The sequence below is a fragment of the Gambusia affinis genome, linkage group LG22 (genome assembly GCF_019740435.1).
Source record: "Gambusia affinis linkage group LG22, SWU_Gaff_1.0, whole genome shotgun sequence".
Taxonomy (NCBI): domain Eukaryota; kingdom Metazoa; phylum Chordata; class Actinopteri; order Cyprinodontiformes; family Poeciliidae; genus Gambusia; species Gambusia affinis.
In genome coordinates this window covers 7,775,246-7,802,628 of record NC_057889.1, presented here as the reverse complement: position 1 = coordinate 7,802,628, position 27,383 = coordinate 7,775,246, and the positions used below count along the sequence as shown (strand labels likewise).

Genomic DNA, 27,383 nt, shown 5'->3' with positions numbered 1-27,383 from the left:
GCAAGTATATCTTTATCTCTTGTATTTTTAGGTTGATGTTTTATGATATTTTTGGACATTTGGATTATTTCTTTTTATCTTTTGCTTATGAAAAACAGTTGAATCGACCTGACAATCGAACATCGACCCGTATTTTTGTTCTGCATTTTAATATTTTATCCTTTGCTCCTCTCAATGTGACTCAATGAGCACACGTTTATTAAACATGTGCTTTGAAGTGGCAGCCATAATGACCATGTCCAGCAGCTCTTGACAGCGAGCTTTGTCACTGCTCAGCTTACTGTGACCGCTTGTCGATAATGAAGGCAGGAGAAATACACACTGTGTCATGAGTGCTCAGCGTGATCAGATGCTCAATAATCAGCAGTGTGAACATGTCCTGCAGTAAATATTGTAGCGACAACACTCATGTGAAGTGTGGGTTCTGCAAAATAAATGGGGATACACTGTTGATGAAGATAATTAGGGCACAAGGACTTTGGCAGATTTCTTATACTGTGTTGCAGTAGAAATGTTGTGAAGCAAGTAGACCATATCATAAGAAGCAGCACATCTTCTGCATTTTTTACTCTTGGAAATAATTATATTTTCTCCATGCAGCGCCTCCTTTACTTGATTGAATGATCATTTCTGTTTGATGAATGTCTTATCAAAAACATTTCCAAAGTGGCTTGTTTGCGAAGAGGTTGTATTCTTGCTCCTTCTTGGTGACGTCAGTGATGAAGATTCAAAGAAAGTGTAAAGATCTGCAAGTTTTATATGGAGAAAAATAAAAATGCACAGGTAGAAGATTCAAACACAAAAAACAAAGTTACCATAATTTCCAGACAATTGAGTGCTCTAAGTTTGAAAAATAAAACAAAACACTTGTTTATAAGCCACCGTTGTTCAAGTTGCACTATGAGATATTTACACTGATATAACTTTTAATAAATTATGTACATTAAATATTTTTTCCAAACATTGCCTAGAATATAGCTGCTCCAAAATAATAAATAAACAAATAAATAAATACAGTAGCCAACCACGAAAAGTCATTTCTTCATCTTCCTCCTGTGAAGTAAAACCACTAAAGTTGTGTTCTTCTGTGACAGATTTTTTTTTCAAGCCTATCGGTGAAAACCTTGATTTAGTCGCATCACAGTGTCAAGACTTGTAAAGAAAATGAATGGAAATTACAGTAGCTTTAAATGAAGTTAAGGACTTAATGCCTGACTGCTAATAGCTTAATTTCTGAACAGTACAATGCACACACTTCTGAACTTGTTAAATTTCAAAACACTTTTCATTTTGGATGTTAACATTGGATTGATTTGAAATCACCTGATTTCTCTCACCTGCATCTACTGTCATCCTCTACTCATCCCTCAGTATTTAGGCTCAACACTTTAATTTGTCTTCTCACAGATTCCTGCATTAACATGACCAGTAACTCCACCCTGTTACTCCACCCTGTTACTCCACCCTGTTACTCCACCCCATCCTGTTTCTCGTCTGTTTTCCGTTATGCTTGTTCTGATTTCATTATTAAAATTACACATGATGAAATGTAGCTTACAGTTAAATCTGGCATAAATGTAACAGTATTTCATAAATGCTGTTTATAAAATATTATGAAGTCAAACATAGTCGTGGATGTGGATGGAAGTCCATCTCTAAATGGCTGAGGAAGAAAAAACCTAAAGGTTTTGGAGTGACCTAGTCAAAGTCTAGACTAAAACAAGGTTTGGATGGTAAGACATGTCCTTCAACAATTTATGCTTTAAAATTATTCAACTGAAATAAAACAATTCTACGCAGAAGGGTGGATGGAAATTCCTTCACACTGATGCAAAAGACTCATTGCCAGTCATCACAAATGCTTGAGGCAATTACTTTTTCACATACAGGCAGGTTTGTTTGCTTAAAATATTACATTAGAATTTTACAGTTTGTATGGTTTGTATTTCTATTAAAATTTCTCAAATTATTTAAATGTGAGCAGAAAGCCAAAACAGAAAGAATCTGCAAGGGGACAAATGTATTTTAAATGCACAGCAGGTTTTTGATTTCCAACTGGTGACTATAAAACAGAGTAATAATTTAATAAGTAGCTTCTACAAAAGCTGCTGATGCACCTTTTGCAAAGTTTAAGCAACTACTTTTTTCATAGATTATATGTTTTGCACCCATGTGTAACACTTCACTTCTTCGTTGTCCAAGATAAGACCCATTGTTCTAAAATGTTGAAGCCACAGTGATAACTCTCTTACTGACGTCAATCTAGAAACTTCCTGCCTGTGTTTGAAGAGTGAGCGGAGAGTTTAAACGTTTAGGTTGTGTGAGGAAAACTTCAGACTCAAAGCGCCCCTCAAAACAATGGGTGAACTTGTGGAAGCTTGCCCTGCTGGTTACATAATATTGTGGCTCTGGCTAATGAGAACAGGCTAATACAGTGGCAAAGGCTGGCCGTTTGCTCATTTTAATAAAGCGTAATGATTTGGAACCACTGAGGCATGAACAATGCATTGTGCACTAAGGGATGCAAAGCCCAGCTCCTCAAAGGACACAAATCCCTCGAATGAGTGGATGCTCGTTATACAAAGAAGCATATGTTGCTGCAGCTATATTTAGCTCTACATTGTGAATAAATATTGTGGTGGGGGCTACGTTATGTAATGGCAGTATTAAAAAATATATTTTTGACAGTTCTGTAGAGAAAAATCAAGACATAGATTAAATAATGGATAGGTCCAGCTCTGACGTCACTCTCACAAAGCTGTGACCTTTAAGGTTAGTTGCTGTCCTACTTTTCTCTGACACCTTCAGTCTTTTCTGTACCTAGGGCTGAGAATGCTGCCTGTGGTTCGGCGCCGTGTTCAGCTGTGTTTCAGGTTTTTACTAAACACCTCATGCTGCCCGCAGCTTGTTGTTGGCAGGGAGGAAAACAAATCTGTTTTCAAGAGTGCAGTCACGCTTTGGCTGTGCACCCCACATGCACGCTGAGCAGTCGATGTTGCACATACTGCCTGTTCCCAAAGGCCTCTGTACGTAGATATTCGGTTTTAGCACGATGTAACCAGTGACGTGCGGTGAGGTTCATAGCTGGTGAGGCACTGACGTCATCAGAATCAGATTTGCAAATAGATGCATAGATTGACAGCAGTTTACAGGTTATGTTTCACTTCTGCATCCTTACACATACAAACTGTAGCTCACAAAACACACATTTCCTTAAAAAGCAAAATTATTATTATATTATTATTATTGTAATATATCGCTGCACTTGACTTGCTTCCCGAATCGTTTAGCCTAGCTCGCTGTCACTTACTCGGCAGTTGAGGAGTGAACAAGACGAACGTCTGGGATCTTGAGCGCCCCCTGCCATGAGGCAAGAGAACTGCCTGCCTCACCTCGAACCTGTTCTCTGCCGTTTATAATCGCTCATTACACGAAACACGTTACACAAACACAGTTGGTGACAAAAAGCACTGTACATTATATACATAAGCTAAATTATTGGAAATAAGTTCACATATTAAATTTGTTTAAACCATTTTATTGACGCCGTACAGCAACATGCTCTCTCCGCTAAGCAGCCAGCGCAGAGCCAGGGGTTGCGCAATCCAAGGTGAGGCAGAGCTCGCTGCTGCCTCACCGGCATCGCTTCCAAGCATTTGAATGGGAAAATAAGAAAATTCAGCGATTTTGAACAAATAAAAATCGAAATTGGTGAAGCTACATGAAAAATAAATATTTTTTAGTACAAACCACCGGATGAATATAACAATTTAAATTACTTTATGATTATATATTTTCTTTCTTTCCATGATGGCTGGTGAGGCACTGCCTCACCTGCCTCCCCTGACCGCACGTCACTGGATGTAACCATCAAGATAATGTAGGTGTGCAACACTAGGAGGATGACTTTTCACCTGTTGGCTTTTTATGCAGGATGTGGTGCTTCAAAAGGTTATACTCAGAACTTCTGTTTTTTTTTGTTTTTTTTTTCTTTTTCCCTGCACTACCTGTGTCTTTATTAGCTTTTAGACGGGCTCAGAAGACCTGAACCACAAGAAGTTGAGATCATTTATTTTTTTTCAACAAGGCAAAAATAGTCTCCGAATAGCAAGAAACATATAAGCTGCTGTGAAATTCCAAATACTGATGATAGAAAGAAAAATGTAACGCAAACATGTTAATTTGAGTTCGCATAGTGACATCACAGCCAGCCATAAGTGTTCATAAATAATTTGTTTCTGTGTTTTATATGCCTCTTAGGCACAATTCTGTTAGTTATACTTTTTCTGTTGACGCTCTATCAGACTTGTTTTTTTCTGAACTTTTGATAATTGGGTACAAACTGAAACGATCTAAATTTATTTTATTTTCCAATCCTATTTCTGACAATTGAAAACTATTACGTCCTTAAAAGTTTGATGTTTCATTTTTAGTTGGGCATTTTTAAAACATGACGCAATGGAATTAACTTCATCGGCACATAAATAATATTCCTACTTATCGGCAAAAAGGTACGCAAAATAAATAAAAATAGGGTGGGCTAGTTAAGCGTTATAATTAGTCAACTCGTAAAATTGTTGGTCTTGAATGGAAGTGACGTAACGTCCGCTTTGTTTTTTTCCTGGATACGGTTGCTACAACCGTTGTGCACTTGTTAGCTTCCAAACAGACGACTTTACTCGCCAAGTGTCAGCGCGAATTTGAACTGAATCTCGGTAAATAAAGTTTGGAGCGGCTTCCGATCCATTGCTTTCCATCCTTACTGCACCAGAGAACCAAACGGGATGTTCACCTACTCAAGTCACCCCAAACCTGTGGAGATCCGCAAATACAGAGATCTGCCCGACCCGTACGTTTCTTTTTAAACTGTTTAGCTAAAATGATAAAGCTGCAAGTTTGTTACTGTTATTACATAGTAGTTATATGAGCTTTCAGGTCCAGATTGGCAGTGTAATTTTGCATAGTGGTTCCCAAGCCTGGGGTCGGTTCCTCACTGTGGGCTATAAAATGCAGGGTCTTGAAATTAATTTTAGGATTTAAAATACATACAAAAAGAATATGACTACAGCATGCATGTTTCTGTAATTTAAAAGTGAGTCAAAATAGCTTAAGAAAAATAAAGTTAAATCCATTTATGTTATCAAGTTATTGTCTATGTCTGCCATTGTTTAATGTTTTTATGTTTTAAGTAAAGGATTTTTAAGTAAAAAAGACCTTCACTTTCACTGTAGGACAACAACTAAAATGTATGAAACCCACTGATTTTACATTAATCAGACAAGTCAGTATAAATATTAGTCCCATTTTGATTTCTTTTTCTTTTTCTATGGTATAACTTGACATTTAAATAAGAAATTACCTCTTTAACCTACATATTTTAACTGTAATTTCACTGTCTGGTAATGAAATTCCCATTTCTAAATGAAAATGCTTTAATGTAAAGCATTTATTTTGTTTTACGAGCTATTCAGACGTAAACTTGCTGTGTAATTTAAATCATGCTCCTGCTACATAAGCCAGGTAAGCTGATGACCAGACATTCTTCATCTGGGTTTTATGCTCGAGAATAATATTCAGGGCCCCCTGTTTAATGACACTTCTTTATTATATAGGTCAGGTCTTAATCACACTTGGCTGTGAACAAACTGTGCTAAGAACAAACTCAGCTTTATCCTTTTATAAAGCTGAGTTTTTCTTCGAACTCCTCAAAGAAAAATAACATCTAAATGTGACAAAAAGCAAAGGTACAAAAAATGAAATTGGGATTCACTGCATTTTAGTAATGTTTTTCACAGTCAATGAACAAAATGTCTGGAAAAAGCATTTCAAAAACTGCTACGTGAATCGGTTTTTCTCTCTGAACGACCAGGGTGACAAAGGTAAACTGGTGAAGATTTTATTGCACCTCTTTTGTTGCCAAAATAGGAACCACCTGCAGTATGGAAACATTATGTATGATCGCCGGGTCGTCAGAGGAAATATCAATGGCCAGCAGGTCATTTCAAAAGTATGGATGAAACATCTATGTTACCCTCTTTTTCTACATTTTTGTCATTATTATTATTTTTTAATTTAATCTCCTTTTGGAATAAATAAAGTATTTTTGAATTTGGACGATCTTGTATACCCCAATTTCAGCAGAATAATCAATCAGACCCTGGTATGCAGCAAAGACAGCAGGCGTACAGAAGGAGAGCTCTTGCTCGAAAACAAGCCAAGGATCAGTTAAAAACCAAGACTCCTGAAGCTATACAGGGCAGACAACATGTTGAAGTGCAAACAGGTGAAACACTTTGGCTAAAATCGTTTTCCCATGTGCTTTTGAACCCTGCAAACAAACTACTGTCTCTGTTATTTCCAGACTCTTTCCTTGAGGAGCTGAGCAATATCATTCAAGTTAATGAGATTGATTGTCAGACTGATGATTTCCTGGATAAACCATCGACTCCACTCTTCGTTCCTGCCAAATCTGGGGTAGATGTTGAAACGCAGATAGAGGAGGGGGATGTGAGTATTTTCAGCGGAAATCCAATAAAGATAATGTGTACATATTGACAGACAGACAGTGACTACAGGATAAACAGTGCATCATCTAAATATATGTACCCTCTGCAGCTGTTTGACTTTGACCTGGAGGTGCAGCCTGTGTTAGAGGTTCTGGTTGGAAAGACGATTGAACAGTCCCTACTGGAAGTGATGGAGGAGGAGGAGCTGGCCTGCCTGCGGACCCAGCAGAGGGTCTTCCAAGAGCTCCGAAACAACGAGCTGGCAGAGGTGCAGCGTCTGGAGGAGCAGGAGAGACGCTACCGAGAGGAGAAAGTACGAGAACAAGCAGCTGCTATTATTAAGCATTCAACACTCTTACCTTCATTTTGATTTCATTTGATGCTTTATTTATTTTCATAAAGTAGCATGGGCAATAGTTTATACTTCTTACGCAATCAGTAGTTGCAACTTTATAAGAGCTATTTTTATGTTTTATGGTGTGAGATGTGGTTTTGGTTTGATGGGCTTGCTGTTGTCAAGGAGACTCATCAAATCTAATCTGATTGACGCCTTTCTTAGAAATCTCTTTATATATATATATGTGTGTGTGTGTGTGTGTGTATTTTATACCTGAATTGGTACTATCATACCTAGAAGAAATATAAAAAAACATTTTTCTTTTGATTCCAGGAGCGCAGAGTTGCCCAACAGAGGGAAGTGCTAAAGAAGGAGCAGGAAACTGCAGAGAAGATCGCTGCCCGGGTGTTCAGCCAGCAGTACTTGGCTGGACTCCTCCCTGCAGTGTTCACCGCTCTCAGAAACCACGGCTACTTCTATGACCCTGTGGAGAAAGGCGAGCCTCTTCAGCTTTCATTGTTCTACCAAAAGAGGGCGTTGTTGCTCTATGAGTGCCTGCGTGGAGGCTTTTCCGTTGCATGTTTTTTTTTATTTTAAGTATATATTTCTGGTGTTATTTTTGCAGATATTTCAGTGAATTTCATCCCATGGCTCATTGGTGAGGTCAACAACCAATTAGACAAGAGATATGCAGCAAGAGAAGTGCTGGACAGTAAGATATTCCTCTTATTGTTTTCAACTTTTTAATTTATCACAGCTTCATCAATTGCTTCAGATGTGTTATTCTAAAAAAGAAGCATGGTAAATGGTTTGCTCTTGAAATATTCAGTCCACTCTATTATTTAGCATTCGTTGTCAGGTTTTGTGAAGTCTTCAGAGGTTTTCAGGAACATCTTGGGCAAGATTTGAAAACGTCCATGTGTTCTTGTGTTTTTCTTTTCTTTTATTTTGCGATCAAGTAACTTGCCCTGCTCTGGTGTTCAAGGGAGTATGAATAATTTTGCAAAGAAATGTAATTATTCAAAAACAGCCACAGTTACGTGCCTCCTTAGAATTAATGCACAAAAATCATTTTACTAGTCCCATCTATGTGTCACCAAAATATTTAAAAAGTTGCATAAAGTTATAACGCTCTCATCTAGTGCCATCTACTGGTAGTTACTAAACATTACACAGCTCCTGGAAGAGTAGCAAGAGCATTACTGAGCAAAATGCGTTTTAAAGATGTTCATCTTGTGTGTCTGTTTCAGACATCATCTATGAAGTCAGCCAGAAAAGACTGCAGGATTTTACGCATCTCAAGTCGGGTCAGATGTGCTGTGACTAATGAAAAGATTAGGTGATCACCAAATGTTCCATCACAAATAAAAGTCATAAAAAAGTATTTTTATCTTTCACGATTCAGTTTGTTGTCAATTGAAAAAATAAATGTGCTTTACACTGTTTTGTGATCTGAAGGACACCCTTTGGCTTGTATTTAACAAACTACTTTAGCTTTCATATTAAGGAATATATTTAGTTGGTTTTTTTGATCCAGGATATTAAGAAAATGACTTACGTGTATATTAATAAACCTATAGCGCTTTACATAAATTTATCCAACTATCCAATCAGAAGGCTGAGTCTGCTTTCTGTTAATGGTCACTTTTATGAAAATATTTTAGCAACAGGTGCCAGGTCAAAATTCTTTCCTCAATATTTGAAAGCGATGACTGTTTCTCTCAGGTGTTCAATTTCTTTATGTGGTACAGCTATACATCATCATTTGATAACATTGTTTAAAATGTAAACAGAGATAAAAATACTCTGGCTGAAACTGCCACCCATTCAGTATTTCTACACAGTATTTATTTAAGGATTGGTTTAAAGAGTCATGGCTGACATTGCTTGAGGATAAGTGTGTTTGGCTAAAATAAGATAAAATGGTCTGCTACGAATACTTTCAGAGTGATGACAGCATGTTAAAAGGGTGTGAAAGGTCAAATCTGTGTGTTTAGGTCAAGCCCTAGTAGAAACAGAAATCTATGAAAATCATTTATATTTTTTTTAAAACTATTCCTTGTTTAGGCAGTGTTTATCTACTCATAAATAAACTATATACATAACTACAAATGTGAAGTTTTGAGCTCTGCATTAATGGCCAGAGGAACCATGAACAGCTTCTCACTGATGTCCAGACTTGCCTCTCTGTCAGCCAAAGCAAAGCAAACAAACATGACATATTCTCTCAGGTTTTATGAGCTGAGAAACTCAACTGGTGGCAGTCAATGAGCTGCAAACAGTCAAAGGATCATTCAAAGTGCCTTCCTTTGAATTAATTAATTTGAATCAGCATCTGTTCAGTTAATTCAGATGCGCCTACAGGCAAATGAAAGAATGTTTTGCATTTTTGTCAAACAAACTGTTCAGCTTAACAAAGCTCTTACAGTAAAAGAATACGAAGAACAAGTCTCCACATCCTTTCTTCTTTTAATCATTCATCTGGGAATTTCCTTTAACCTTTGAATATCCTTTCATATTAGCGCATCAAGCTTGATGTTGCGCCAAATTACGTTTGGGACAAGTTTTATTTTTAGTTCTTAAGATCCTGGAGATAAATGTAACACAATGTCGCCGATGAGGTATAGCTGCGTTTCACACGGTGAAAGGAGTGGCGGTGAGCAGGACTACCGCATCCCTTTGTGGTTTCGTGTGATGTAGAGAAGTAGGTGAAATCTCGGATATATACGGCTCTATTTTAATCCCCGCGGCGCCATTGGTCGGCTCACCTTTGACGCCTCCCACCTCTGCTCCCTGCGGCTCCTTGGATAAGTTCCGCCCGCTGGGTGCGGTGGATCACTTCCTGTCTGTGAAAGTTTCTGCTGTTATGTAACCAGCGGCAGGTAACCTCTCCTTCACAGTCTCTGATCAGCTGATGGATGCGCTTCAAATGTTTTCCTTCAGTCTGGTCGTATTAACGGTTCCTGCTGCACACACGACTGATCTCTCTCACTGGATTTACGCAGCTCATTTAAAGGCAAATGTTCCCTTTTTAGTCAGATTGTTACTGAATCATAAATAAAATATAGAATTAAATCTGTAAAAAAAATCAAAAATGAATCACACTTTAAATCAGCTGTTTATAAATTAAGCTTTGAACACAGTTTTTTACTGAATGAGGGTCCTGAAATTATGCACAAATATCTTAATACATTTTAAAAAGTACATTCATTAGTAGTTTATTTTAAAACGTAAATCTCATAACTATAATCGGTGCATCCAGAAGTTTATATATCAATCATTTTTACCTGTTAATTTAGATAATTTTGGCTTCAAAGATCAGTCACTCAGGTCATTGGAATATCATAACAGAAATGTTATGTATGCTGAAACAGCTGGCTTTTCACATATGCACACAACCGTATTAATTTAAAATTGAGTGGAAGGAAGAAAATGCACAAGCAGCCATAATATTTTCAACTAAAATAATAAAAATATTTTCACAACTGAAATGTCAGCCCATGAAAATACAATTAAATATCTAGTTAGAGCACCTTTGGTATGAGTTATTGCATTGATGTGCTACAGCAGCCTTCAGGTTGTTTACTTTTGGGGTCTTTCCATGTGACATAACTCCATCGATTGACTTTCCATTAGCAGTAAGGTACAATCAGAATGTTATAAGAAGTTAACGCTTTAAACATATCAATTTGTGTGTAATAAATCTGTACATGAGTTTCACTTATTTATGAAATTACATGAATAAATCAATATTTCTTTGATATTCCAGTTTGTTGAGAAGCACCTGTAGACAGTAGCAAAGGTTTTAAGCCCAGGTGAAAATGTGAACCTGTGGAGTCCCGCATCCTCCCGGCGCCTGCAGCCACTCACTCTGTCTGGGATGGAGGAGCGCCATATTGCGTCTGTCTGCACTCACTGAGTTTGGAGGAAAATCTGCGGCTGCCCGCTCCGGACAAACACAAACTCATCTCCCAAAACCCAACACCAAGCTCCGGTAAGACTTCCACAGCAGCTGTTGGTTTGAGTTAGGAGTGCACCTTTAAAAATCCGCAAATACTTGGTTTTTCCGGACTTTTTTTTAATCCTGCCGCGCACTTCCCTGCTGCGCCGCACAAAGGAGGAAAATCTCCCAACAGGTGTCTATGGGATTAGGATGTGAGCTTCCACTCAAAGCCAAATTTCAGTATTAGCACCCAAATGGAAGATGATGAAATGTTTGCAGTTTTGTGCTCCATTTTATCGGTAAAAATATGTGTTAAAAAACAGAAGAATGAAACAGTTCTGAGCTTAGTTTCCCTCTCGATGTATGTGGGTGTGCACATTACCAAACAAAAACTCAGAAACATTTCCAGATCCATTAATCTTCACTTTGTTACATTTGAACACTCTGTAAACAGGTAACACCGCTCAAGAGCAGTTAATGTTTTTTTTACTATAAGACGCAGTTTTGCGTGTTTGCGATCGACTTTGTTAGGCGACACAAACAAATAGTTGGATAAGAAAATAAATTGAGGTGTGCGCCTGTTGGCGTCATCGCTGTAGGTCAAAATAGAGTAGGGTGGAGAGAATAAACATTTATTATAGAAAGTGGGTGAGGCGTATTGCATAGAAAATTTAACGTCCATGTGCCGTTGTGACTCAATTTTGTCAAGTTAACGCAAAGCTGCAGGACATCCGGTTTGAAATTTTAAAATAAAATCCTGAAACTTTTTGTTGAAAATGATCCTTATATATTTGTGATGCAAATTTTTAACAGAATATAATAAATAAAATAAAATAAATGTCAAAGGAGTTTAGTTTTAGAACATCCCCAATTTTTTCAAGTTTGCTATTAAAATATGCAGTTTAATGCCTCTTTACACACTGAAATTAAAGCATATACAAATAAGTAATTGGCCTTATGTTGTGGGTCATTATCTTGCTTAGGTATGAACCCCTGACTATCTAGATGCATGCCAGAAAGTATGCATTGTGCTGTGGTCACCATTTTTAGTTCAAATGGAACCAAAATGGTTCCATTTGACCCATTTTGGTTCCTTTCACTATGGATCCGGCAAAACAGACCCAGATAGTCACACTTCCTCCTCCATACATATGGAATCACCTTTTTGCCTACTTGACACCATACAAAGATCTAGCATGATGAACTGAAGATTTTACATTTTGACTCATCAGTCCACAATGTCTTCTTCCAGTCAGTATTCCAACTGTGGACTTGTCTTCCCAAATCTGCAGCTCTGTCTGTCTTTCCTTCACAGTTGAAACTGAGTTTTGCTTACATCGGCCAGCTGTTGTCCTGTGAGCCGCATATCAAGCAGGCTGTTTACTCTCAGAATCTTGTCATCTGGACTCATTTGTGACTTTGGGTCAGCCAGATCGCATCCCGTCAGAGTTTGCCCCAGTTTCTGAGAGCCTCTTGATGATGAAGTTGGCTGACACTTTGACTTTCTTTATAATTTCTCTGTAAGAAAGGCCTACATTTCTCTCTTTCATTGTTAATGACCTTGACACTTTTTGGTGTACAAGACTGTTCAATATGCTCATGAGCACCAATAAAAAGGAGTGTGTTACAACGCTGCTTTTATTGGTAGCACCAGATTTCAATGCTTGGTAAACCTCTATTGCAGCAGGAAAGCTTTAAACTGTTAATCCAATTTATGTTTTTCTATAATTTTGAAATAGATATTATTTACAATTTGTGATAACTTTAATTATTTAAAGCTATTTATTGGACATGAACAACTTGAATTGCAATAAAAAAACTGGAAGAAATTGGATGTTCTATATATATATATATATCATATCTTGGTTGTTCGACTTTTATTTTGAAGTATTCCGGTGGGCGCGTGCTACGTTTGCGGACTTTGATGATTCATCTTCATGATTGTCTCCTGCAGGAGTGTCGATCTGAGCAGCTGAGTTTAAGTAACGCACAAGTGGTTGAAACTCGTTTCTCTTCTTTTCTCTCTCTCAGGAGAACGATCTGAGATCCGGAGCCACACGGAGAACACGTCTTTATTTTATTTATTATTTATTTCTGGTTCTCGTATTTAGCAGTTCTCTTCTTAGCAGCTCGGGGAAAAAGGACGGCAAAATGCCCAGAGCGGTAGGTGACCCTTTACTTTATTGATATTTTGACTCGATCCCTTTTGAATCACTTCTGTTGTTGGAAACCTGTGGTAGTGCTTACACTAATCATAAATACTTTAATTCTACTAAAATATTGCACTAAAAATATTTAAATAGCAGAAGTCATTACAGACATAGTGTGGGAGTTTAATTAAAGATGATCAAAAATCTTACTTCACTAAATGGATGTCGCATAATAGTATAAAATGAAGTTTGAAACAAAAAAGATGAAGAAGAAAATATATATATGAGATGTGGCTAAAGTGTAGGTTAATAAATTGTCAGATTATTATCAGTTGAATCCTATTTCTTGTATTTCAAACAAAAAAGTGTATTGAAAGTTCAGCTGTCTGGATTTTGGGAGTTGTCCGCCAGTTGAAGAAGAAGAAGAAGCTGAACTATATATTCAAACTGGTTTTTTCTCTTCACATTCTCCTGACTCACTTTGCCCCACCCCAGTCTTTTGGTGTACAGTCATACACACCCCTCTTTCAGCTCACTACTTGGAAGTTTATGGTGAGGCACACATGTGTATCTTATTGTAGGCTGGAAAAAGTGATGGAGATTGTCTGTTATGAACAGGACTAAAGCATATATCTAGTTTTAACCTCCAGTGAAATAACTCTGCTTGAACTTAATGTTGTAAAGTGGAGTTCAATAACTAATTTATGCAAAAGAGGAATAAACTGGAAGGATTTAAAAAAAATATCAGTATTATCTAGTTTGTTTTAGTGTACAAACCTGTCTTGTGATGACAATGACCAAAGCAACTATTGGACTCATAACATGTGTTGCTAGTTTGTTTAAAAAGGTCTCTGGGTTGTCATGAGCGTTTCTGTGGAAATTACATCATTGCCATGTGGAAGCATCAACAAGCTGCTGCCACAAAGCAGCTTTTTTGGACCATAATATCAGACTGTACAGTTGATTTTCCATGGCAACGTGAAGAGCTCAGAAGAAGATGCTGACGGTGTGTCCCTCCCCTATGATTCACCCAATCTTTGCAACAGGAGAATTGACAAATGGACACGAAGTCTGTCCATTTGTCATTTCCAGGCAGGTTTATACTTTAGAAATTCATCTCGCAACTCCCGAGTCTCACTTCCGCTTCTGGTGAGATTTCAGTAAGAAACTGTTTTCACATCTGTGAAAAGTGTGAAATTAGATTAACAGGCTTGAGAAGTGTGAGTCGAGCCAGCATTTAATCAAAAATATGAAGAGAGGAAAAAAGCTCAGGATTACTAACTGTATCTGACTGTAAAGAAATTTAACTGTATTTCCTAGATAATTAAGACCCTTAGCAAAACTCTTGAGATTTCCAAAAGACAGTCAACATTTTCAAAGTGTAGCAAAGTTGCTGTAATGCGTTCAGGTTTTCTGCTAAATCTCTATCTAGATCTCTATTTTTTTTCTTTCCCCATCTTAATTTCTAATGAAAATTGCTAACTTTGAGTTTTCTTCCTTCAATAACAACTTCTGTACTGAAGACAGTTGTTGCAGTTATCTGTTGGTGCTAAATATGTGCACTGATGGGAAGAATAATTGGATTTTTGAGTTTTCCGTAATCCTGCCATTGGTCTTAGCTGGTCATCAGTCAATTTCCTTGCATATTTAAAACATTTTACATTTGAAAAGTTTAAATTGAAGTTTCTGTATCACCAGGGGCCCCTTTTCAAAGAGATCAGACAGCAAACAGCCAAAAGGAAGATTAAGATCTTGGGCGAACAGTCTACTACTAAGCCTTAAACTATTATAAATCCACCCAGAGTTTTATAGAGTGGACTTGTAGGAGACTTAATATGAAGGGAATTGATCTCCAAAATCTCTGAAACTGGCTTCATTTGTCCTTTTGTACAGAAATACAGAACTCTATTAGAACATTTAAGATGTAATTTTAAACTTCATGGAATCTAATGACATTTTATTATCTGAGACGTTTATATTCCACATAGGATGAGTTATGTGAAATGCCCTTGTGGGTTTGAATCCTCAAATGGTCATTTGTCATTTTCTTTAATAGCATAGCAGCAAAGCCTCACAGAAATCATCAAAATCAAAGGTCACGCCCAACCATAACCACTTTGAAAATATTTTCTGACATTTAGCTACAGGAAAGAAAATGTAACTAGGAGTGATGACAGTAAAATATGTGTCACCTGAGCTACTTTTCTCCGCCAAGATCAAAGGATAAGAGAATAAAGTTACCTTGAATTTCAGCCTTACTTGCATAGAAACACATAAAGTGGCTGTGATTTATACAAGTCGTAAACTTTGGATAAAAATCAAACAGGATAAAGTGGTTGGAAGGGAGAGTTTTTTTTGTTTTTTTTGGAGCTTCAACCATATTTAAGGACCTGTGAGTGCGTGCGTGTGTGTGTGTAACGCTCCTATATCAATGGGTCTGACTCATGTGTCACTTATTTCAGTGACACATTGTGAGAAGTAAACGATAGTGCTCTTTGGCTCTCCCAGAATCCCGTCTCCTTGAGGACACAAACCAAACAAGGAGTGCCCTCTATCGCAGGAGATCATTGATGATGGGTGTTTCCATAGTTATGACCAGTTCTATTACTGGAATTTACCAATTTTCAGCCATTTTATTACTTGATCTCATGTGGAACTCTCTGTAGGTGTGATCCATGCTTCAGAAAATAAGAGGACTGTATTTAAATACTCCTAAGGCTGTATATCCATATATCTTGTAAATGGGTTGATCTCAATCAAAATGGCGGTTCCCATTGTTCTGGATACTTGTTAAGCATGTAAGCTATACAGAGGGTTAAATATTGAACAGACTCGACACAGGAATGCAGCTCAGCCTATTTTTTGTAACCACAGATGTGATGACCACTTCATTTCTTTAACTTGACTGGTGCCTGTTGCCTAACCTGCGGGAAAGGAATCTGCCTCATGCACAAAGTTTCAAAGCAAACAGCTGAAAAATATCAGGGATTCTTAATGTGCCCTAACATTTACCTCAGTTTGAAAATCTATATTTTGTTTAATAAGTAAAACAAAAACTGGATATGACAGTTCAGCAGTCTTTTGATTTCACTTTAAAAAAAGTCACAAGTGGAAGTTCTTTGAATCAATATTAAAACTTTTGTTACAGCTGAAGGCAGGTCCCTTCTTTACAAGCAAACATGAAAATGCTTGGAAAATTCGTTTTTTGGCTAAGCAGACTTCTGAATGAATTTCAAGTGAAAAGTAAAATGGTAAAAAGAGAGGGATTGATGCAGTGTCTTTAATAGTTTGAATCACATTGGTGTGAAATAACGCTGATAAACATTTGCTTTAACATCACATTTTTTGTGATGTTAAATGATAAATATTTGTATCATTTCATCACCAGGGTATCAAAATCTCTATTGGTACCAATTACCACGCAATCTAAGAGTCCACTAGTGGAAACCGCCTGCTTGTTACATTAAAATGAAAATGGTTCACTTTCGAACCTAAAATGTTGAATGCCAAAATAGAAAAATAAAAATCTTAAGAGTCTTAAAACATGTTTTTTCTATGTTCTTATGTAATTTAATTCAAAATACTGCACATTTCTTTTGAGTTTTGTTTTTTAGCTCGTCAATTAAAAACAAACAGAACCAAAACTAAAAGTGAAACCTATGATGCAGGACCAAAGCGGCTTGTAAACTTTTATAGCCTAGATAGGAGTGGACACTAAAATACCACCAATGTATTTTTGCTGAAGAATGTATTACTTAGGTTTAGGAAATGAGGAGGTATACATTATTCACATCGTGTAACTCATGCATTGCTAGCCAGCTGACGGCAACAAAACAGAAACTCAGAATGTCATCATTTCCAGATAGAAAGCTCTGGAAGAAATTAAGATCCCACTGCACTGAACCCAATTGAAAACCTCATGGTTATTCCACCAAATATTGATCACTGAACTCTTCCTGAGTTACAACATTAGTATTGTTGTTTGTAAATCAATATGAGCTTGTCGTCTTTGCATTATTTGAGGTCTGAAAGCACATCTTTTTTGTTATTTTGACCATTTCTCATTTTCTGCAAATACTAAACTTTTGCTTGGAATTTCAGACATGTTTTCAGTAGTTCCTAGAATCCTGATCCTTCAATTCACCATAAACCACACCAGTGCATGCTGAAGGTTCTTTTCCTGAAGATTTCAACAGAACTAGATCATTTACATAAACAAAGATGAGACGTGGAGATTCTGAGACTAGGCACCCATTACTATACCTTCAGTTTTTCATGACAGGATGGAAAACCTTTCAGATTCAAACTATAAAAATAATAGTACTACAAGAGGAAACTCTGAGTCCAACCTGTGTAAGGAATAAGCTTGACTTTGTCTAAAAGTCTTTGGTTATGCAGTGCTTAAATGCATGCCCATTGCTTCATACCTCTGCTGCCCTCGCCTTAAAATGCCTCAGAGGACATGAGTACAACCCGCCTAGAGTTCCACAAAACATGCAGACTGGACAACCAAACTTCCATTGTGGTAGTTTGGTAAAGATCTAGTCCACAGTGGCACAGTCATGAGAAAAGCCACTCTTGTTCTCCGTAATCTGAGGTTTGGTAAACAGCCTGCAGTGAACCTTTCTATGGAGACTGATTCCATCTATAAATGGATCTTACTGTCATGTCCCCATTCTTAGGAAATAATTGGTTTGAAATTACTCTTAATGTTAAAGTTGATAATAGACATGTTTGTTTTCCTGGTTACCAAACTTGATTACATTTTGTTGTCATGGCAGCTTATATTTGAGTGCTTTTCTAGCTGAAAAGATGAAGCCAGTTATTACTGTAATGACTAATATAAAACCCTGCATACGTTCGTCTGACTAAAGCTGGATAGTGGAACTGTGGGCCCCTGCCAGGTATATTTTTAGGAAATGTGTCATGTTTTTTTTTTCTTTTTTCTTTTTTCCCGCTGTGAATGGTCAGTTTATTGTGCGTTGCCGTTGGAGATCTCTGGTTCAGATCACTTATCACTCGGTCATTGGTTTCTTTTGGCTTGTCTGTGCCACACATGCATTTATTCTGCTTTGTGTGTTTTTTCTCTGTGCTTTGCTTGTAACTTTTTGCAAATGTGAGAAACCTTCCCCAAACTGTTCAATGTCTAGATCATCATTTTAATAAAAGGAAACACTCGGTAAAGCAGATTCAGTTCGGGTGGGTATATTTGGTAATCTGGCTCCAGTGAGTTAGTTTGGGGCTGCTGGGGCAACACAGCTGAAAGGAAAGCTTTGTTTTGTTGTAAAATGTAGACCCTCCTCCCTCCTTTCCTTACATTTTAGCTTTGACTTGAAACTGGTCTCTTAATTAGGCTGCTGACTCTTAAATTTCAAATTGTGCACACATGTTTTGTTGGGGTACAGAACTTCAAAAACATTTGTAGCTGCTAGTTGTAATTTAATTTGGGCTGTGGGATAAAGTGTCTTGCTTTTCAAAGTTTCCGATTTTTATGGCTTTGAAAGTAGCAGACCCATGTTATGAGATAAAGGGCATCTTGAATATCCACTGTCTAGACTGCTTCGTCTTTATCATATCCTTGACTGGCGTAGGAGCGGGTGCTTTCTATCCAATGTTGTGATTGGATTTGCTGCTTCTGCAGGATTTACCATCACTAAGCCTTTGTAGATTCATGGGAATCAGAGTCGCGCAGAGTCACCAGACAGGGGCAACCCTCTTCCCGTGGGCGTTGTAGAGGCTCGGTCACAATGGACTGGAGATGAAAGATGTCACAGGAGGCTTCTGTTAGCTGGCTTTCTCCCTCTCAGCTCTGTGTCCACTAACCTCTTGGTGTCATTTTCATAAACCCGGTCGATACTCGAAGGGTCCGTCTCTTTCATAACCTCTGCAAATACCAGGGACTTTTGACATTATATTCACAGGAAAAGTCATTCAAATGGTTGCTTTGCCTCAAAGCAGCCATTGTAAATATTTGTGGGTTGTTTTATGGCCTTTGTCTAAATTCCCATGACGTTTGATGGTTACTAACTGAACCTACAGTGCTGAATATTGTTTCTCCCCATTATGATACACAGTTGACGTCATTTTCTATTATTCCGTTTGTCACGGCAATCGTTCTGTTTGCATATATATATATATATTGAATCTGTGGATTAATCACCGGGGTGGATTGCTGTGACCAGAGAACTGACTTGCTGTGCGTGATGCATGGCTCATGTAGATGGCTGTCCTGTTTATGCTTATCGCTGTGATCAGTCATTAACCAGAGATCTGGAAGATGTGCCTTATTTCTGCAAATGTGACTGTAGTTTAACCAGCACTGTAATATCATGGTTTGCTTTATTGCAGCATGTGGCTTTTTTTTTTTATATGTAAACATATCTTATTTACTTGAATTCATTTTCTGGATATTTGAATACCTCAAATATGCACATTTCAGTTCAATCAGACAGTGTGTTTCTGAAAGAGCAGAGCCCCTGCTGTTTACTCTGCAAATACACCCCCTTACCAAACATATGCGAATACACACACATACACCCAGGCTCTGTTCTGTAGTAGTTTGGCATGATTTACCTTGCAGTACTGTGAAAAAGAAGGAGTTTGTCTGATTTTCTTTTTTTTTTCTTTAAAGTCATGTTTTAATGTTTCAAATTTGATCAAACAAATATTATGCAACGATTTCTGGAGGAAATACAAAATGCAATTTTAAAATATGATTTAGTCTATTGAAGGAAGGAGATTATCCAAACCAGCTTGACCCTATGTAAAAATATTTCTTTCCACGTTAAAATATGAATGAATTGTTTCCTGGAAAGCTGAGTTGTTTCTCTAGCCACATCTTTGTCTGATTATTACCCAATCTGCTAGATTAAGACACTTAAACAGAACCTTTCTTGCAGCAAAAGTTGGCAAAATTATCTGGAATGGCAAGACACCATGCCCTAAACTAAGAAATTCAAGGACAGATGAGTAAAAAACAGTCACTGACATTTTTAAATTTAGAAATTATTTCAAAGGACTTTATACGCTTTTGGGACCCAACCAAATCACAGCGAGAGTCTGGCCTATAAAAAAAAAAAAAAATTACTCCAAGAATGCACCAATGACTTATCCAGAAAGTCAAACTGAAACCAGAACAACATCTAAGTTACTTAAAACTTCACTTTAAAACTGTCACCATGCTGTGATAGTATGAGATGGATAATCTATAAAAACATCAATCTCCTCTACTTCCTCCCAGTGCTGCCATTGCAGTTATAAAAATAATATATAATGATAAAATAATTTATATTGCTATTTTCACCCTTATGGTTTGTACTATAAAGTACCTATGCTTTGCTCCTGGTCAAAAACAACCAACCACAGCAAGGAGGAACGTCTTAGCGCTGTTAATCAAGCTTCTATATGTGCTATTAAATATGCTAATGGCAGAGAAACAACTCATCATTCCAGAAAAACTTTTTATCTCCTGTCATAGGCAATGCTATCTAGCCTGAGCTTTTAGGGAAGGATGTGAGTGGTGCAAACAGCAGGGTGATTGACAGCACCAAAACCCTCCTCCTGGCTCTCATTGTTTTTTTTCTTTCTTGATTTAGCAATATATTTTTTTCAGATAACAGCACAAGGTAGAGGCAAAGGAGCTCTATCTCTTTTCACAGATTCTGTCTTTTATTAGCTGTCGCAACATAATGATGACTTTAGGAAATAGGTAAAAACATATATATTTTTGATAAAAACAACACACTGCTGCTTTAAGGTCAAGTGCACAGGCCGCTTACATTAATCCCATTTTTGGTGATTTAACAAGTTTAGATTTAAGAAGAAATCACTATTTGACACAGGGTGAGGTTGATTTGGCAAATTTTTTCTTAATAATCAACATTTGAAAGCAGGCTCTCGTATTATATTTCTCTAATGTTAACTTTTATTAAATTTTCTAAAATGTAGCAAAAAAGCAAAGCAAATAAAAAAAAAATCTATAAGAAGAAAAATACTGAAAGTGCTGCATATTAAGCCTTGTGAAAACTGCTCTGTTTCTCTGTGTCAGCTTTTAAACTGCTGCCTTTTTGTTCCTCTACAGGTCAATGTACGCGTCACCACCATGGACGCTGAGCTGGAGTTCGCCATCCAGCCCAGCACTACAGGCAAGCAGCTGTTTGACCAGGTACACTGAATTTCCTTTTTTTCCCCCTGTTTAACCTTTGTCCTAGCTGGAACAGAATAGACTTTTAAACTTTCAGACTGAAGCCTGTTAATAGAAAGTGGTAATCGGATCAAATGTATTCAGAGAAATGTCATCTGAAAAGACAAATGAGACGGTTGATGTCAGTATTTTGAACTTCGATCCACTTATTTTAACTTTTATGTACTAAAGATAAATCTCTATTGATCTTTTCTGGTTATTAGGGGTTATGGTAAACATGTAAAAAGGAAAGGCTTGTTGCATTAAATAGTCTATTGTCACTTTTAAACAATTAAACATAGATTTACATTTCTTGCCCTTTCAGGAATTTAGCTTAAAAAAGTCAAATTTTAATTATTTACCCATTTAAGTGGAATGAATGAAAACCCTGTTACTGATGGGCTCAGCAGGCAAACCTCCATGGAAAATCTTTGCATGTACATTGTGCTTCCTGAGTATTTATTGTTTAACACATTACACACACAGCTATATTAAGCTTTCCTCACCAACTCCACCAGTGACGTGCAGTCAGGAGAAGCAGAGCCTCACCTCTCATCATGGAAAAATAATATATAATGATAAAATAATTTATATAGCTATTTTCACCCTTATGGTTTGTACTCTAAAGTACCTATTTTTCATGTAATGAATTGAGGTTATTCTTTCTTCAAAATTGTTGAATTTTTGCATGTTTCCATTCAAATGTTCAGAAGCACAGCCTGTGAGGCAGCAGCGAGCTGAGCCTCACCTTCGATTGCACAACCTCTAACCGCACTGGCTGCCATTCCATGGGAGCATGTTTCTCCTGTTTGTACGTCTCCAATAAAATGGCTAAAAAATATTTAATGCATGAACTAATTTTCCATAAATTTTCTTATGTATATAATGTACAGTGTTTTTTTTTTTGTGTGTCACAAACTGTGTGTGTAACGTGTTTTATGTGCTGAGGAGCGATCATAAACGACAGAGAACAGATTTGAAGTGAGGCAGGCACTTCTCTTGCCTCATGGCAGGGGGCGCTCATGATTCCAGACATTGTGACTCCACAACTGCAGAGAAAGAAACAGTAACAGCGAGCAAGAAATACAGTGGTCAAGTGGAGCGATATATTTATAGTTTTCTCCTCGTACCACAGCAATCACGTATTAATAATCGCAAAATAAACATTAAGCCTGAACCCATACCACTGCATCAGAGTGAATGTTCTGTTCTTTGTGTGGGAAATATGAGTGTTTTTTTTTTCTTTTTTGTGGCGTTATCAGTTGCTACGGCAACGAGTCTGCGCGCGTAGCTGTGCTGATACAGAGAGTGAGAAAGAAGTGGGTTTGAGTTGTACTTTAACGATTTTCCCATTTTCTGTGGAGCACAGCAAGAAATTAATAATATCTACATGTCCACGTTTGATTGAGTTTACGGAATTATTCTATGGCGGCAGCGCGGCTTAGCATCACATGTAGAGGAATATTCTTTTGTCCGCATGCGCGGAATTTCCTCACGTAAACAATAACATGCAGGCGGTCTATATTTTTAAATATGATTATGATTAAGTCAGTGCCTCACCAGCTACGAAACTCACTGCACGCCACTGACCTACACTATGTACAAATTTCTACAAAGGCATGCTGTTCGTATGGATCATGATGCCTTCACAGACATCCCAGGAAATTCTATCTATATATATTTTTTGATCTCTGAATCGGTCAAGCATGTTCATCTGAAATTCAGCTGTCTCTGCTCAGCTGCCGATTCAGCTCTATTAAAAATAAAGTGAGTTATGTCACCAGTTTCTAAGGATATAGAAAATATAATTGAAATTTCAGCTGTTTAAGTGTCTGTGAACCATCTAGTAACATCTAACTGCTTTTTTGTTCCTGGAAAAACTCTAAGAAAAGACCAAAGTTGGGGAAGATTTAAATGGTAAAATTGATTAACACAAATAAGAAAAGTTAATAAACTTTAGAATAGCTTCTCTGATCATTTTTGATAAATTTTGGTTGTGTACACACCTGTTTAAGGCCTTTTTTTCCTCAGTTCAGTTTAGCTTAAAGTTGTGAATGAAACCTGTGTTATTTGAAAACGAAAGGTGTGTTTGGTAAAGACATATTCTTTCATTTTCTGTTAGCTGACAGCTTTATTTGTCATTTTAATTGGAGTTAATTTTCACTGGGGCCACAGTCACCTTTTAAAATAAAGATTTTCACTGTTCTGTGGTCAGTTGGGACTGAATTCAGTAATTGTAACTTCCTAGACAATAGTTTGTATTTTCCTTTCTTGGAGCGTTTCTATTGTAAAACTCCGTCGTTTGGATCCAAAAGTAGATGATGAATGATTAGTACGAGCTCCACTGAGGCTTCATGACAGGACTAGAGCAGGAAAAGCATTGTTTTAGTCACTTCCTGTAAAACCTGTTTTTCAATAGCATGTCCACCAACCGTGGCTGCCAGTCAGGGAATTCTCCCATCATCTATGTTGTTTATATAACCAACAAGGTTATAGGTTTTTTTTGTTTTTTGTTTTTCTATTTAAAGACAAACAAGCTATTAGTCTAATTATAGCTGCTGGTGAGTTTTTCCACCTACCCTTTGAGATTGCTGTGCTGTTCCCTGTTACAAAGTCAGAGGTAGTTAAGTGGTCGATTTTAATGCAAAGATCAATTTGCCACTTTGAACACGGGCCTGGAATGGTTTGTACCTCCATTGGGTCACATTGCTGCAGCATTGGACAGGTTCTGTCGTAACGCTGGGTAACAGCAGTGAGCTCATTCTCAGTTTGGTGTGGGGCCTGTGGTCAGCACTGATCACAGCTTTAGTCTCCGTCTTTCAGGTCTTAAAGAGAAACATCTGCCACTCCCCTACACACCCTGCTGCAGTTTCACTTCCATGTGACTTTGTGCAGATGCTTCTTTTATTATCTGCCGAGCAACATCAATTTCAGCTTAATTGATGCGTTTGTCAGCTATGTTTAAAGACCCTCCACAGCAGTATTTCTGCACTACAAACAAATATGCCAATAATGGCACAACACCATCAGATTTTATAAAACTTTTTAAAAAGCACTTTGTTCCACTTTGTATTTGAGTTTATGACATAAACACCACAAAAGACAAAAGAGTCGCACTGATTAGCTGACATTAGAGAAAAAACCCATTTTGAATTGATTCAATTTTGACATTTCATTTTATTCTGTACGGATTCTCTTCACAAAATGTTTCATTGTGGCCAGATATTTCTTAAATCTGCACACTGTTATTAAATAATGCTTAGATGTTTTTATGCAGTCATGCCTAAAACAAGTAAACACAGCTGAAGGAGGGATTTGGTGAAACACAGGGAAATAAGGAGTGGAGAAACAAAAAAGATTATAAATTGACGTATTGAGTTCTGATCAACTGATGTCTGTTGTGATGTCACCAGAAACGTGCGCATTTGAAGGCTTGTTTTTGTTTTTGTGTAGATTTTTATCTCCACTAAATACCATCTTATAACAAAGTTGTGAAACAAAAATAGAAACTGTTGATAAGATGTTGTTTGATAGGTGACAAACCAAAATTTATGTTTAGTTAAAAGTCTGCCTAGGAGCTTTAGAAGGTTCAAGAGATGAAACAAATCCAGTTTGGTTTATAGGTGCCTGATGCAAAATGCCAAACAAATTCAACCTGACACCCAACTGCTATGTCTGAGCTACATTCAAAGTTTGCTGCAAAGTTGTTCTAAATAAAGCAGGAAAACGTGTGAATTGTAACAGCTCTCATGTTAACATGTTCTTAATTTTACTTATTCTTCATGTTGGTAAACTCACCTTTTTGCACCATAATAAGAACGGACGGTTCCTCACCTCAAAAGAGTACTCTTTCATCTTTGTGCTTTTTGTCGCTGTTCAACAGCCTGACTCTGTGTGTGAACTCCACCCTGAAATGAATAACCTAAAGTTGGTAGACTTTAGGTTATTCATTTCAGAGGATGCAGAATACTGCCGTTTCAGTCCTGCAAGATTCCCTTCTTTCACTGCTGGGCCTAAATATTATAAGCCAAGAGGAGTCGGTCTCAGTCCTTATGTGATGGCTGGAAGATTAATCTATATCCTTTTTGCTTTGCCAGCTTTCTGCCATTGTGGTGTGTCAACTTTTACTCTTTTGCCTAAAATGAATCTGAGGTAGCTGGTGACTCAGAAGCTGAGAAGGATCCATTTCTTTAAACTGACCACAAGGTTTCCGTGTTTCTTTTTATTATAGAATTTTCATTGTATTTAAATGTTAAATGTATTATTTGTATTGACCTAACTACTGATCACAAAGAGATTCCTGATTCTTACCCGAACGAACACGTTTCTCTAATAGAACAAATGCAATTTGTATTTAAAATGGGTTTATTTCTTTGTTAGGTGAAGCTTGTTCAAGCTATAAGAGAGCTTAATAATTTATTGTAAATCAACAAACAGATTATGTGTATCTGTGTGGCCGCAAACACTTTCTCCATCTCACTCAGTCAGGCCTGAAGCAAAACCAACCATGAAAGGCCTGCTTGTTTTGGGAGAATCTCTTGTTTCAGGCGTTTTCCTGATGTTGCATTAAGTACAATCCATTAGGTGCTGCCTGAACATGAGCCATTTGTCTATTTAGTCACACATCCCAGTCTGATTCTGTATTTTGCGCAAACCACAGACTGTGTGGGAGTTTTTGAGTTTATTTTCATCGTCCTTGGCGTATGCAGCCTCGCCAACATGTTCACTTAAACTTCAGCCAGACATCTTACCACCTCACCTGCTGACTGGGTGGAGATTTTTGGAATAAATGTGTTCAGAAAGCGCCTGGCAAAGGGCCGATTGACTTAATAACAGATGCATAGAAGAAAAAATGTAAAAAAAGAAAGTCCCTCTCTGGTTTAGGAAAACTTCTGTGCAAGCCATAAGACAGACTCTGGTTTCTCTCAGAAGCCAGTGGAAAATGGTAACTCCTCTCGTAAGGAGTAATAAGGAGTGATTATTCCAAACCTATAACTGTCTTTCCCCAAAATAAAAAAAAACTAAGGGGGGAAAAAAACAGTAAAACTGCCTATCTTTAAGTTTTCCTGTTTTTCCAATGTGGTTTGACTTAACATTAACCTGATAATCTGCATTGATGGATACTAATAAAACATATTGTTGAAGAGTTTCCATCCCCAGATGCAGACCAGCTGTTTGTGTTCTTGCCTATTGTCATACTAGTAGGTTGTGTAAATTTAGATATAAATATCCATCCATCCATCCATTTTCTGTTCACCCTTGTCCCTAATGGGGTCGGGAGGGTTGCTATCTCCAGCTACGTTCTGGGCGAGATGGGTATAAATAATTTTTCATTATTAATAAAACTAGTAATTTTGATCAAAAGTACTCAGTTGAGAAAATTGCCATGTAGTGTAGTCTGTTATTATTTATAAATGCCTGCCTGATAAGATCTAGATTTTAAAGTAACAGATGAAGGCACTAGTCTAGCGCAGGTGTTGCCTGAACAGAAGGACACTACACAGGTGTATGAAATGAAATACAAATAACTTCTCTCAAATATACAAGGGTATATTAACAATAAACTCATGTTTAAAAAAAAAACAAAGGGAAAATGTGCATTAATTTTTCATTGTGCGCATTTAAATTCTTTATTCATCAAGTCTGAATTGGTCAGTTAGCTGCAGGATTGGTTCAGAATGTGGTCGACTCAACTCGGGTCCAGGAACGGACCACAGCGTTTGTTCAGAGTTTTTTTTGGGGGCATTTTCCTACCTCTGGTTTGCGTAGGCAGCATCTCGGTGAAGCTGCGTTTCTCTGCTCTCGAATGAACATCGGCTGCCGTTCTTCTCCTTCAGTCAGCGTTAGTTTTTGACAGCAACCTTGGGAAACTTGTAGCTTCAAGGTTCCTTCTGCAGAGTTCCAAACAAAACCAGTATCAAGGTTTACTCATTTGACTGATTAATGCAACAGTCTTTCATTTTGGATCCAAAGCTCCTGAACGATGGGCAGCCTTCCTTCACCAGTGTAGAAAGGGGGTTTTGGGTTGCGCGCTGCTTCCCTGATTTTTTTCGCTGCTGAGCAAGAGGTCAGAAGAGTAAAACTCCTCCTCTTCCTGCTCCTGGGACTTGAGTTGTATTGTTAAATTGATAGTTATCATACCAGCCCTTCATGGTTGAATGTCTAACACTGTGTTCATGAAGTTGGAGTACACAACACTAGTCATGCAACACATCCTGGTTTTACAGCATCACTCCCTCCAATTGGTTGAACAATAAAACTGCTT

The 27,383-nt window shown here is 37.5% G+C and overlaps 2 protein-coding genes across 4 annotated transcripts in view; both read left to right on the top strand.

Annotated features, from left to right (window-relative positions):
- The first annotated feature begins 4,632 nt into the window (after window positions 1-4,632).
- Window positions 4,633-8,227, top strand: rsph3 (radial spoke head 3). 2 transcript variants are annotated; one of them, XM_044107272.1, is made up of 8 exons: window positions 4,633-4,849; window positions 5,926-6,007; window positions 6,142-6,283; window positions 6,362-6,507; window positions 6,616-6,819; window positions 7,177-7,339; window positions 7,469-7,555; window positions 8,094-8,227. In XM_044107272.1, exons 1-8 carry the CDS (start codon window positions 4,785-4,787, stop codon window positions 8,168-8,170), a joined length of 966 nt encoding a protein of 321 aa, XP_043963207.1. In that variant the 5' UTR covers window positions 4,633-4,784; the 3' UTR covers window positions 8,171-8,227. The 2 variants fall into 2 exon arrangements, with proteins under 2 accessions (XP_043963207.1, XP_043963206.1); XM_044107271.1 differs by having other exon boundaries at window positions 4,634-4,849; window positions 6,139-6,283.
- A 2,489-nt stretch (window positions 8,228-10,716) lies between these two features.
- ezrb (ezrin b) overlaps window positions 10,717-27,383 on the top strand; it is a 33,765-nt gene continuing 17,098 nt past the window's right edge. Inside the window, exons 1-3 of one of the 2 annotated variants that reach the window (XM_044107270.1) lie at window positions 10,717-10,837; window positions 12,818-12,949; window positions 21,017-21,100. In XM_044107270.1, the coding sequence (XP_043963205.1) occupies window positions 12,938-12,949; window positions 21,017-21,100 (96 nt within the window). In that variant the 5' untranslated portion in view covers window positions 10,717-10,837; window positions 12,818-12,937. Of the gene's footprint in view, window positions 10,838-12,730; window positions 12,950-21,016; window positions 21,101-27,383 lie in introns of those variants that run through there. The other variant, XM_044107269.1, reaches the window with a different exon arrangement.

What these genes read in the sequence shown, in the direction of transcription:
- rsph3 (XM_044107271.1), top strand. Translation starts at nt 4,785, where the DNA reads ATGTTCACCTACTCAAGTCACCCCAAACCTGTGGAGATCCGCAAATAC. An exon ending in GCCAGCAGGTCATTTCAAAA is followed by an intron (nt 6,008 to 6,138) that starts GTATGGATGAAA and finishes CCCCAATTTCAG; the next exon opens with CAGAATAATCAATCAGACCC. An exon ending in ACATGTTGAAGTGCAAACAG is followed by an intron (nt 6,284 to 6,361) that starts GTGAAACACTTT and finishes TGTTATTTCCAG; the next exon opens with ACTCTTTCCTTGAGGAGCTG.